Source organism: Sprattus sprattus (genome assembly GCF_963457725.1).
Source record: "Sprattus sprattus genome assembly, chromosome: 21".
Classification (NCBI taxonomy): domain Eukaryota; kingdom Metazoa; phylum Chordata; class Actinopteri; order Clupeiformes; family Clupeidae; genus Sprattus; species Sprattus sprattus.
In genome coordinates, this window is record NC_137919.1 from 13721067 (window position 1) to 13733566 (window position 12500).

General features: G+C 42.8%; 1 protein-coding gene across 1 annotated transcript in view; it reads left to right on the plus strand.

Annotated features, from left to right (window-relative positions):
• The first annotated feature begins 3934 nt into the window (after positions 1-3934).
• plod3 (procollagen-lysine, 2-oxoglutarate 5-dioxygenase 3) overlaps positions 3935-12500 on the plus strand; it is an 18040-nt gene continuing 9474 nt past the window's right edge. The window contains exons 1-10 of the mRNA XM_080859964.1: positions 3935-4132; positions 5599-5690; positions 6202-6338; positions 8772-8935; positions 9225-9337; positions 9555-9618; positions 10349-10446; positions 10555-10656; positions 11024-11155; positions 12157-12278. Of these exons, the coding sequence (XP_080716090.1) occupies positions 4039-4132; positions 5599-5690; positions 6202-6338; positions 8772-8935; positions 9225-9337; positions 9555-9618; positions 10349-10446; positions 10555-10656; positions 11024-11155; positions 12157-12278 (1118 nt within the window). The 5' untranslated portion in view covers positions 3935-4038. The remainder of the gene's footprint in view (positions 4133-5598; positions 5691-6201; positions 6339-8771; positions 8936-9224; positions 9338-9554; positions 9619-10348; positions 10447-10554; positions 10657-11023; positions 11156-12156; positions 12279-12500) is intronic.

Below are 12500 nucleotides of genomic sequence, written 5' to 3' on the forward strand. Positions count from 1 at the left end.
TCTAGTGATCCCAAAAGTAAATGTCAACAGCATTGGGGAACAGACACTTTTGACTCATAACATATGATGTGTGCATTCCACACCCAAAGGGGAATCACAGGTCAGAGAGCTCAGAGCTTCCCTTGCAGGTCACTTCATTGATTTCCATTTACTTTTGTATTAACCTGACAAATGCAACTCAAGTCAGCACAGTCCAGAAGTAAACTTTGTTTTTATGAAATCTTAAAAATTGTCTGAAAAAAAATCATAACCAATAAGTCATAGCCAATATCAGGATGGCAGAGTCTAACTGGTCCAGAGATTCAGATCATAAAATGCTGTAAAAATTAAAACATAAGACATTTCACTTCCCTTTTTAAACAAAAGGCTATAATCATCTACCCGCCCATCTCAATCTCTTTCTTTTCTTCTTATCTATCAAATTAAATTAAATAATTATATTTAAACGTATTACTATACGATAATGTATACCCCTGTCCTGTTATAAATGTAGACACTACATTTGATATTGTTTTCAAACATATTGTATTCTTGCCTTCAACTAGTAATCTTAACATTTTGTAAATAAATGCCAAGTATATTTATACAAAGAAGCTCATATTGTTCCTTATGTTAACATGTCAATTTTACAAAATGCTCAAATTTAACACAAGAATATATCTGTTAGTCACACTCGTGCCTCATATTCACTAGACAGGTAGCAAAACCACAGAATGTAGCTCACAGGTACTGCTTCACACCCTATCAGTGTACTGCCACCACATCCACATACTATACTTACTTACTTTTTCACTGAGAATATGACATACAACACACTTTAGTCTATTTTTGCCAGAACCTTTATCATTCAGGATAAAACACTTTTATTGGAACAGAAAATGTCTTCTTACTTCACTTAATACTTGCTTATTCTCTGGCCTGGGTTACTGCATGGTAGCCTGGCCATTACCAGCCTGCGACTCCATTTCATTCCGTCTTTCAGTCTGGGCCAACCCAATGCATTTTGGTTTCAGAGATGGGCAGGTGCTTATCTTGAGGTTTAAAATCATTGGAGTTCCCTTAACCAATCAGCAACGTTTAGTAAGCATTCGGTAGATTAAACTCTTCCCAAAGCCAGTTGGGATAAGAGCTATGACGTCCTTTCCAATCATAAAACTTACAAGAAAATACTCTTGTTCTCCTTTTAATTTTCTGATGTTCTCGAGAGTTGAGACAACTTTTCGATAGCTTTTCGTGTCTTTTCCTCCAAGGCGAGTTTTGCGTCACAGCTCTGAACTGTTCGCTGATTGGTCCTGCAAAATTTTGAGTTCTGGAGACGATTGTCAATGGGGTTGGGCCAGACTGAGTATGAGCTTGAAATCAATTCAGGCGGAAATACGTAGGCTGGTGTCACCAGGCTAACTGCATGGGCCTATCGAGCACAAATCAGGGGGCCCTAAAGACCGGCACCAAGTAAACCCAGCCGCTCCAGGAATGACCCTTGAGAGGCCTTTAGGAATACACAAAGGGCACACATGGGCCCCCTGAACGCAAGTGGTCTTGAGCTACTCTGATCACTATAGGCAAACACTGCATTAAATGTATGCCTTGCACCATATGTGAGGTCCTATATGTCCTATGGAGTGTCTAGTGTGTGTGTGTGTCTGTGTGTCAGTGAGAGGGACACTACTAAGAATTCTGGGACCCCAGCAAAAGGCAACAGCCATGTTGGCACTGATGAAAAGTTTGTTAGATTGCCTATTGGTCTATTCTATTTTCTCATCTGTATTTTACATGACCATATACCATCCAAATTAACTTAAAGATGATACCAAAACTCTTTGTCAATTCACACGCACCTCAAAAGAGTGGTAAATTGATGCATGCTTTAAATACTCTTTATTTCAGTTTGTCATTTCTTCAGTACCGTTCATCCCATCTCAATATACATCGCAGCAAATCATGTGGTATTTCCAGTCGCCCACTATGCTAAATATCTCCTCGGAATTGTTACAGATTACGTTCTCAGAAAAGTATCCATGGAACAGCCGTTAATCAATCTGATGTAGAAAACATACTGATGTGGCGACCAATTTTACAGCTTACAATTTTAATTTGTTAACCCTTCAGAACCCAGTTGTTAGGTATATTTAACAATGTATGACAAAAACTCTGAGTGGCACAGTGACCGCAAAACCAACATCAGAGCTGCACACCGATGTTGAAATACTGCCGGAATACAATAGATAAATAAATAGAATAGAATATGAATAGCATTGTATAACTTAGGCCCACACAAGACATGGGAAATTACTCACCTGAACTGGATACATGCAGATGGTCAGGTGCCTAACTTTGGCAGTGTGACTAAGTCTGGTTATGTAGATGTGTGTGTGTGTGTTTGTTTGTGTATGTGTGGGTGTGTGTGTGTGTGTGTGTGTGTGTGTGTGTGTGTGTGTGTATGTGTGTGTGTGTGTGTGTGTGTGTGTGTGTGTGTGTGTGTGTGTGTGTGTGTGTGTGTGTGTGTGTGTGTGTGTGTGTGTGTGAGAGAGAGAGAGAGAGAGAGAGAGAGAAGGAGAGCAAATGTGAGCAAATCTTGCCCTTTGAGCAGTGAGGGTATGTTTGTACATGCGTATACTTCTAGTAGATCTGGAACAACTATACAAATATAAGAATATGTGTTAACATGGATGTCAACATGTTGCATTTGGGAAAATGTAGATTTAGGGTTCCAGCTAATTTGTTTGTGCGTGTCAGTGTGCGCTTCCCTGGAAATGCCCTTTGAGTTGTAAATAGTCTGTGTTGAACTTCAATCTAAAATCAACAGGACAAAAACCTGTGTATAACATTTTGTGTCACTGCCTTACTGCCTCAAAACAAGAAAGGACAAGCACTGGCATTAAATGTAATAGTGTAAGAATGTAAAGATAATAGCATATTGCCAAAATGTAGGGAAAGAAAATATGCATGACATGGAGTGGAAATGTGTATCAATGCTGCGTGTTTTTTTTTTTTTAAAGGGGAAGGGAGCAGCTATGGAAGTGTGGGTTGAATCTGAAAGAAAAGTAGGCTAGCATGTCTTTGAGTTGCCTACTATTAGCATCTCTAATAGCTTGAACACAAGGCCTATTTATATGAACTGGGGGGAATTAGTTTTTACCTCATCGTTTAGCCTACTAGCCCGACGTCTTGCCAAGTTATTAATACCCAAGGCTAATGTAACTAGACAACTACGAGCCTACTTGAAAATATGAATGGGCTAGGCCTATTGAAATAATGGTTAATAGGCTATTAAAATGATGAGTATGCTATTGGCTACCTTTTAAGTACCTTATATGAGACCGAGAGGCGACGTGTCATTTAACATTAATGTTGCTAGACTATTTCTGAATATGTGAAATTCCATTATGCGCATTTTAAAGCCTACGGGAAAAGGCCCACCTCATTAACAAATGAAATTGGGTTGTTTTCGGGAAACAAAAGCGTATGTGCAGCCTATTGGTCGACAGCATATTTTAAGTCAACGTTTCACCTACAGAGCATCGCCTATACAACACACTTCGGCTAGAAGTTGCAAAGGTATGTGAAGCAGATGTATGGGGGTCCACTACGTACACACACAAGCGACCACATAGTTTACCCCCACACACCACCCCTCCGGCTAGAAGATGGAATTCTTCAGACGTGGCAAATGCGAAGCTCCTAACTTTCGCCTCTTTCAAGAACTTTCCTTACCCGCAGGGGCTAGATATTGAGAAGATTCCTTCTCCATCTGTCTTTCTCTGATAGGCTGTACGGTTACTAGTTCTCTGCTCGGACTGGATAAGATCCCATCACTCAAAGAAGCATGCGTTGTGATTGGTGTAACACGAGAAGTGGGGTCTGCCACTTCGTGTTGACAGAATTTTTTCTCTTCCCGGATTTCGCGAGAGTTCTGTCAGAAGAGGAAAAGGGGTACCCCGATTGAGCTCATCGGCTCCCAAGCAGCTACCGATTCACCGGGAAACGGTCGTGCTGGGAATCTCACGGCAGCGTGGAATATCGGTGTAGGAGCAAGCAATGGATCCGTCTCTTTGGGCCGTGATTTGTGCATTACTGCTGGGCTGTGCCGACCACTCCGCAGCTGCTGATAGGAAGAATACCATGTCTCCAGGTAATGTGTAGCGTCGCTACCGAGGAGGCGTTCAAACGGTGATAAGGTTAGCTAATGTTAGTGGTTGGTGAAGTTACCCAAGTCCCACTTCTTACCTTCGAGTTGGCAGCTTATGCATAGCCCCATCATTTGTTATAACGGGTACAAGCTCTGCTTGGTACCTTGTAGGTACGGTACCTTGCTAGCATCATTGCAAGACAAATATTCAAACTTCGTCACCAGGCAGCGTTTACTAATCTGCCTTAGATAGCCAGCAAGTGAAGTTATCTGGTAGCCTACTCAGGGGGTTGCCTGGCAGACTAGTGAGATGGAAGAGGCAAACTAATTAGGCGATGTTGTGCACAACCTTTGCCACTGGATAGGCTAACTAAGGTGAGCTTCGTAGTACAACTAACTCAAGGGGACGGGGTGTGTATAATCGCTTTCACAGACCTACTCAGATGTGTGCTTGAACTCTTTTGACCTCTTGTAGACCACCGTATTCTGCCCTCCGATACGCCTAATATATATGGTTGTGTCCTTTTCGGATACATTATAACACGCTCCGCACCCCATATCCTTCTCAGGTCCGTCTCTCATATCCATAACTTCAGCCACAGTTTTAATATAGTTTTCGTCGTACGCGTATCGCATCTGGCTACCCAATGCAGCGATTTACACGAATACAACCAGCATTTAATTACATTGTAGTTAACATTGAGCAGTAGTTAGTAGGTAGGCTACGGTACTCCGGTCTTTCCCCAGACAAACCTAGTTCTACTCTCCCTGCCTCAAACTCAACGTAGTACAATGGCTGGATTGATTCTCACGCGGACATACATATTGCCTGGCTCTTCCACCCAGCATGTAAGTCGAGTGAGAGCGAGTTCAACTTCTAGAAAGTTCCCTAGAGTGGAAAATTAGAGGGTTCTCTCTTCGTGGCGTCACTTTCTTAGGTGAACGAGGCGAAGAGGGAAGGAATTTCTTTTTCTAGGCCCTTTCCCTCTGTTCACTCAGCTGTTCCAAACATTTTTTTTATGCGAACTGTGGTGGGACAGGAAATGGATTAGCTGCCCTCCCTCAAGCCTTCCCCTCCTCCTCTCTTTTTCTCCTGCTCATTCTTGCTTCTTCTGTCTGTCTCTTATCTATCACACTCTTTATGTCTTTCTCATTTCATTCATTCTGTATTTCCTTTCTCTTTCTCATTCACTCTCTGTTTATTCCTTCTACGTCTTTTATTAAAGCAGCACTCCACATAGCCCCTCCCCCAGTAGTATCAGGAAATCAGGGGTGCAAGGCCAACTACAACATCAATGTGCAATGAGTACAGAATCTTAAGTACTGTAACACATATGTAAGTGTTTTGTTATCTCTCTGTAACAGACACACACACACACACACACACACACACACTCTCTCTCTCTCTCTCTCTCTCTCTCTCTCTCTCTCTCTCTCTCACAAACACTATTTTTGTGTGGCTTTTGTAGAGAATTTGTTGGTGATCACAGCTGCCACAGAGGAGACCGATGGCTTCAAACGCTTCATGAGAACTGGCAGAGAGTTCAATTACACTGTGAAGGTAATTCCATTATGTTCAAAACATAAAAAAAATAAGAAGAAAATGTGATTAAGATAGACTATTGTGTAAACAAACACACACTCTGTTTTCTTATCATTATTCAATAAAAAAAAATCTCAATCAGGTCTCCTTGAGCCGCTTTGCTCTGCATACCTGACTGAACTCATGAGTGATGCAGAGAATCAAGAGCATTTAAATTACACTGATTTATTTTGTAAAATGTTATTTGTAACTTTCCAGAGCGAGATGGAGCCATGTGTATGTGTGTTTAGTGGAAGAGATTCTAACATAGCCCTGTATGACGTCTGTATTTGTGTGAACATGATTGTTCAAAAAGTAATGGTGGAGTCTGCAATAATATGTTGACCTGTCTGTAATGTGTGTGCTTGTGTGTTGTGTGTGTGCACGTACGTGTGTGTGTGTGTGTGTGTGTGTGTGTGTGTGTGTGTGCACGTACCTGTGCGCGTGTGTGTGTGTGTGTGTGTGTGTGTGTGTGTGTGTGTGGTCGTAGGTGCTTGGTCTGGGTGAGGAGTGGAAAGGAGGTGATGTGGCGCGCACAGTTGGGGGAGGCCAGAAGGTTCGCTGGCTGAAGAACGAACTCCAGAAACACGCCAGCAAGGAAGACTTAATCATCATGTTCGTGGACAGGTCAGTCACCAGTCTTTGTGCGTGTGTGAGAGTTTCTGTGAACTTGTTTGTAGCTGGTCTGAAATATTCTTGTGGCAGTGTATATGCATACGTACACAGAAAACCATAAGTCCACCTCCCTACACCACGTATATACAGCAGCATCTTAACATGGTAAATAAACAAAAAGTCTGTGTCGCTCTTCACGTAGGCAACTTCCCAAATGGGTTATCTTGTTGGGGTGGTGATGGTGTGGGATGGTGGCGTTTAAAACACTCACCATCTCAGGTGTATTTTTACCTGTTCTCCAAGGGGCAGGTGGAAAAGCCTGAGAAACAATATCCCAGGGAAGTCATTGTTAGAGAAAGGAAAAGCAGAACAATTAGGAGAATATGTGAAATTGTGTTGTGAGGGATTAGGTGTTAACATATCTGTACCGGTAGTGCGTGGCCCTTGAACAGTAAGCTGTGGGAAAAATGCAGTGTTTGTGTGTGACCTCATTTTCTTTCTTCTCTGATGGTAAGAACCCTTTGTGCGTGTGTGTGTGTGTGTGTGTGTGTGTGTGTGTGTGTGTGTGTGTGTGTGTGTGTGTGTGTGTGTGTGTGTGTGTGTGTGTGTGTGTGTGTACCGTCTTCTTGTCTCTGTTTGTATTGTATAATGGGTTGTCTATCCTTGTTGTTCTGGCTTTTCATCCTCTCTCATATTTCCCATTTGTGATTGTGTTTCTGTTTGAGACAGCTGGCAGCAGAACTCGTCCCCCTTTTGTACAATTAACTTTTCACACACCTGTAACATTAAACCCTCTCTCAACTTGACACACACACACACACACACACACACACACTAACACTAACACTAACTTTCACAAACACATACGCAAACGCACATATAGATACATAGTACATACATACATACATACACACACACACACACACACACACACCCACACCTACACACACACACCACAACAAATGGAGAAACGCTGAGACCTTTTGACCAAACCCAGGTCACAAAAATCTGTTTGTGCTTTTTTATCTCTCAAGCACCAACTGCATTCCTTGTTCTCTGTGGTGTCCAGATCTGGCGTAGGTTAACATCCAACTATGAAGGGCTATTCGTGTCATCCTTTTGTTGATTTGTGTGTTTTAGCCAATTAAAGAAACCAAGCCATGGATAGTCTTTTGTAAGAACACAATGCGCAATGGTAGCTAATTTCATTGATTGAGCAACAAGAAAAGTTATTCTGTGGCACATGGGAGCATTGCACTGACCCATGTTTACGCTTAGGATCTCACTCTAGGTATTAAATTAGCAAAAAAAAATTAAAGTTATTAAATTAACTTTAGTTCAAACGCGGCGGACTTGACTTGTTGCTCGTTGCCAGTTGCCCACACATGAAATGAAATTAGGCCCCACCAACAAAACCACCTTCACCAGCAGCACCCCACGACTCCTCTGCCACAGTTTTAGACACACCTAATAAAGCCTGATCATATGGTTATAAATGTATAGTTAGTTTGAGTATAGTTATAGTATTATGGTGTATAGATTATGTTTGTGTGTAGAGATTTAAAGCCATTTGCTGTTGCTTAGTCAGCCCGGAACAGAGGCGAACACTTATGCTTGCTGCTGGTATGAGAATGAGTATGTGTTCGCATTCCGCTCAGTCTTTCGCCTGGAAACATTGGACGTTCAGCCCACTCGCTCGCACTGAATTACAGCCCTAAAATGACACTGTGGGTAGAACGGTAAGAGGACAGAGGGGCTGGTCCTGGCCAGCGGTGAGGGTTTTGGTAGCTCTGATGCATCATTGGCGACACCACATACACTTGTAGATGACGGGGTGAGGCTGGAAGCTCTTGAAAATGGATCTCTCTCTGTCGCTCTCTCTTCTCCTTCTCTACCTCTCTCGCTCTCTCTTTCACCCCCCTGCTTGTGCTCTCTCCTCTTCTCCTTTCATCTTATTTTCTATATGGAGTGCTACACTATAATTAGTGATTTCAGTAACACACCCAGCCCGCACCGCATGGCGGACACACACCGGCACACACACACACACACACGGGCGCACACACAGCGATGCATGGCAATGGCATGTATATAAGTAGACCTTTTGGTTTGCTTCCTAAAATAATACTTTAAACAAGTGATTAAAAGAAATCCATCCTCCCTTGACCCACAGGCACATATATGTGCTCACTCTCTCTCTCTCTACCTACCCCACATAAACACTTGCTGCTCTCTGCTTTGCAATTATGGTGCTGGCCTCCGGACTGTTTTTCACTCGTTCTTGGTAACACTCACTCACTTCTGCTCACATCTCACCCTCCAGCAGTGTAGTGATGATGCAGACTTTGTGAGGCCTGCCTGAAGTTCTCAACAGTCATACTCTCTCTCTCTCTCTCTCTCTCTTTCTCTCTCTCTCTCTCTCTCTCTCTCTCTCTCTCTCTCTAGTTATGATGTGATCTTTGCGAGCGGGCCCAAGGAGTTGTTGAGGAAGTTCTCTCAGCTGGGTCACAGGGTGGTGTTCTCCGCCGAGGGCTTCTGCTGGCCAGACCAGCGTCTGGCCTCCAAATACCCACCTGTCCTCAATGGCAAACGCTACCTCAACTCAGGAGGTGGGTACAGACACACACACAAACATTTACACAAGCATGCACACATACACACACACACACACACACACACACACACACACAAATGTGGGAATTGCCTAGTTTGGAAAGCCTGAAGTTATTTTTAAAGATATTTTGTGGGTGAGAAAAAGAAAAAGAGAATCTGTTGTGTATCATACTTTTTATTATAATAAATTGTATAGATAAAACATTTTATTTCATTAATATTTGTGTGCGTGTGTGCGTGTGTGCGTGTGTGTGTGTGTGTGTACACGCATGTTTTTCTTCATAGGGTTCATTGGCTATGCTACTGACCTCTATAATATTGTGAATCAATGGAAATTAAAAGACAATGATGATGACCAGCTGTTCTATACCAAGATCTACCTTGACAAGGAACAGCGGGTGAGTGTGTGTGTGTGTGTGTGTGTGTGTGTGTGTGTGTGTGTGTGTGTGTGTGTGTGTGTGTGTGTGTGTGTCTCTGTGTGTTACACTTCCATCCTTGTTCTAAGATAACTTGAGTGAATTCTCACCTAACAATGTGTTTTATGTGTGTCTTTGGGTTAGTGGGTATAGTCTATATGTATAGTTTGTTCTTACCTATGTGTGTATCTTTTTTTAGACAAAGTTTAACATGACACTGGACCATCGCTCTCACCTGATTCAGAATCTCAATGGGGCCCTTGGTGAGTAAACACACTCTCTATAGACACACAAACACACACATCTCTCTACAGACACACACACACACACACACACACACACACACACACACACACACACACACACACACACACACACATACACACACACACAAACACCTCTCTACATACACACATACACACACACACATCTCTCTACAGATACACACACACACAAACACCTCTCTACAGACACAAACACACACACACATCTCTCTACAGACACACACACACACAAACACCTCTCTACATACACACATACACACACACACATCTCTCTACAGATACACACACACAAACACCTCTCTACAGACACAAACACACACACACATCTCTCTACAGACACACACACACATCTCTCTACAGATACACACACACACTCACACACACACACACACAAACACACGTCTCTATAAAGATACACACTCACTAACACAAACATAGACACACATACACACACACACACACACACACACACACACACACACACACACACATCTCTCTGCGATTACACACTTACATACATGCTGGCACTCGACTCACCCTCACTCTCACTCTCACTCTCACTCTCACTCACACTCACACTCACACTCACACTCACACTCACACTCACACTCACACTCACACTCACACTCACACTCACACTCACACTCACACTCACACCCTCACACTCACAGCTTTAGCAGTGAAGTCACCTTGGTAATGTTTTTTGCAGAGGAGGTGGTGCTGAAATTTGAGAAGGCTCGTGTGCGTGCTCGGAACGTGGCCTATGACACACTTCCTGTCATCATCCATGGCAATGGGCCCACCAAGGTGAACAAAGTGCAGACCATTTGTTTAAGACCACACAGACAAAGCAAATACACAGAGTGTTTGTTTATTATTTAACGTCTGATCTGTCTCTGTTGTGTGTAAATTCAGTTGCAGCTCAATTACCTTGGCAACTACGTCCCAACTGCCTGGACCTATGAAGATGGATGTGGGATCTGTGATGATGATCTTCTCTACTTCAATGATGTGGCGGTGTGTGTGTGTGTGTGTGTGTGTGTGTGTGTGTGTGTGTGTGTGTGTGTGTGTGTGTGTGTGTGTGTGTGTGTGTGTGTGTGTGCGACTGTGATTTAGTTTGTCTAATTGCACAGTTGTGAATGTGTTTATGAGAAACAAGATGAGAAAAGGTGTGGCACAGTAGTTCCCCTTTTCTAGAGCTAATTACTGCAATCACGCTTTAAACATTCTGTTCTATTAGAATAAGATGGAGCCATACTTTTGTGTGTTTTGTTGAAGAGATTTTGTACACTAATCCTTGTACAAAGCCTGTATTCGTGTGATTGTGATTGTAGAGAAGAAATGGTGGAGTTTGTAATAATGTCTTGTGTTTGTGTGTTTGCAGGATGAAGAAATGCCGATAGTCCACATCGGTGTGTTTATCGAGCAGGCGACTCCATTCATGGAGGAGTTCCTCGAGCGCCTGGCAACCCTCAACTATCCACACTCACGCCTGCGACTGTTCATCCACAATAACGTGCGTGCACAGTCAAGCACTCACACATTCCTTTGTTCATTCGAATGTAACCCTTCCTATTTTGCCTATACAGTAAAGGCACATGATACACACACACACACACACACACACACACACACACACACAAGAATACATTCCCACCTCAATTTTGCCAAAATTACCATGTTCTTGACCTTAGAGATTCATTTCAATTTTATTCAATTCAATTCAATTCAATTTTATTTATATTGCGCCAAAACAATAATATTGTCTCAAGGTGCTTTACAGAGCCCAGTGCCTGAACCCCCTTAGAGCAAGCACAATGGCGACAGGGGCAAGAAAAAACTCCCTGTTAAACGGGAAGAAACCTTAAGCAGAACTGCTGCACTTAAGGGGCATTATTACACGGCTCTTCTTAATGCTGTAGAATGCTCCATTCACTTGAATGGGGCTTCCCAACGTTCTGCGGTCAACTATTTTCCGATAACTGACCGTTGCTATGCAGTTAATGACCGCTGTCAAGGAAAGTAGCCTTTTTGCCTCTGATTCACATCTTTCGTAGAACTCCGCAAGTAGTACGGTAACTTATCAAGGGAGTTTCAGCGGACAGTTGAGCAGCTGTGTTCTAAAGAATGTATGTTCAACTGTCTTTGAAGTTCAACGTCTTTGGCGAACTATTTCTCTGCTTTTTAACACTACGTATAGTAACAAAAACAGATACATTGTAAAAAGACACACTGTGTTAAGTATTTTTTTTTAGTTTTAGCCGTATAATAAGCGGGATAATGTATAGAACGCCGGTCATTGTCGGGAAAATAAGCCCCTTCACGGTGAATCAACACCCCTCCGCTTCGCGTCGGGGTGCTGTTCGCCCTGTCGGGGCTTATTTTCCCGACAATGACCTGCGTTCTATACATTATCCCTTACATATTGTATAACACACACTTTGTACTCTCATTTCTCCCAATAGTCCAGTAGTTTGTTTGACTAGTATTCATTTTGTGTTTTTTAAATGTGTGTAGGTGGTTTTCCACGAGCGACACATTGAGCAGTTCTGGACCCGTCACCGTTCTCTGTTTCCCTCGGCAACCATCGTCGGCCCTGAGGAGAACATGTCTCAGGCAGCGGCCAGAACCCAGGCAGTGTGAGTTCTCCAGTAACTCTACTCTTCTCTTCTCCATTATCATTTAAGCCCATACTTAACATGCTCCCTGTAAACAGAACTGTTCTCTAGGAACCTTCAGAACCCAAACCCTGTAAACCTTTACCAAACCTGTAACTTTACTGTCTCTATCTCTCTTTCTACCATGCACCCTCCTTTAAAATCTTAATGGAAAGTAATCGTCAACCACTCCGAACCAGAGCC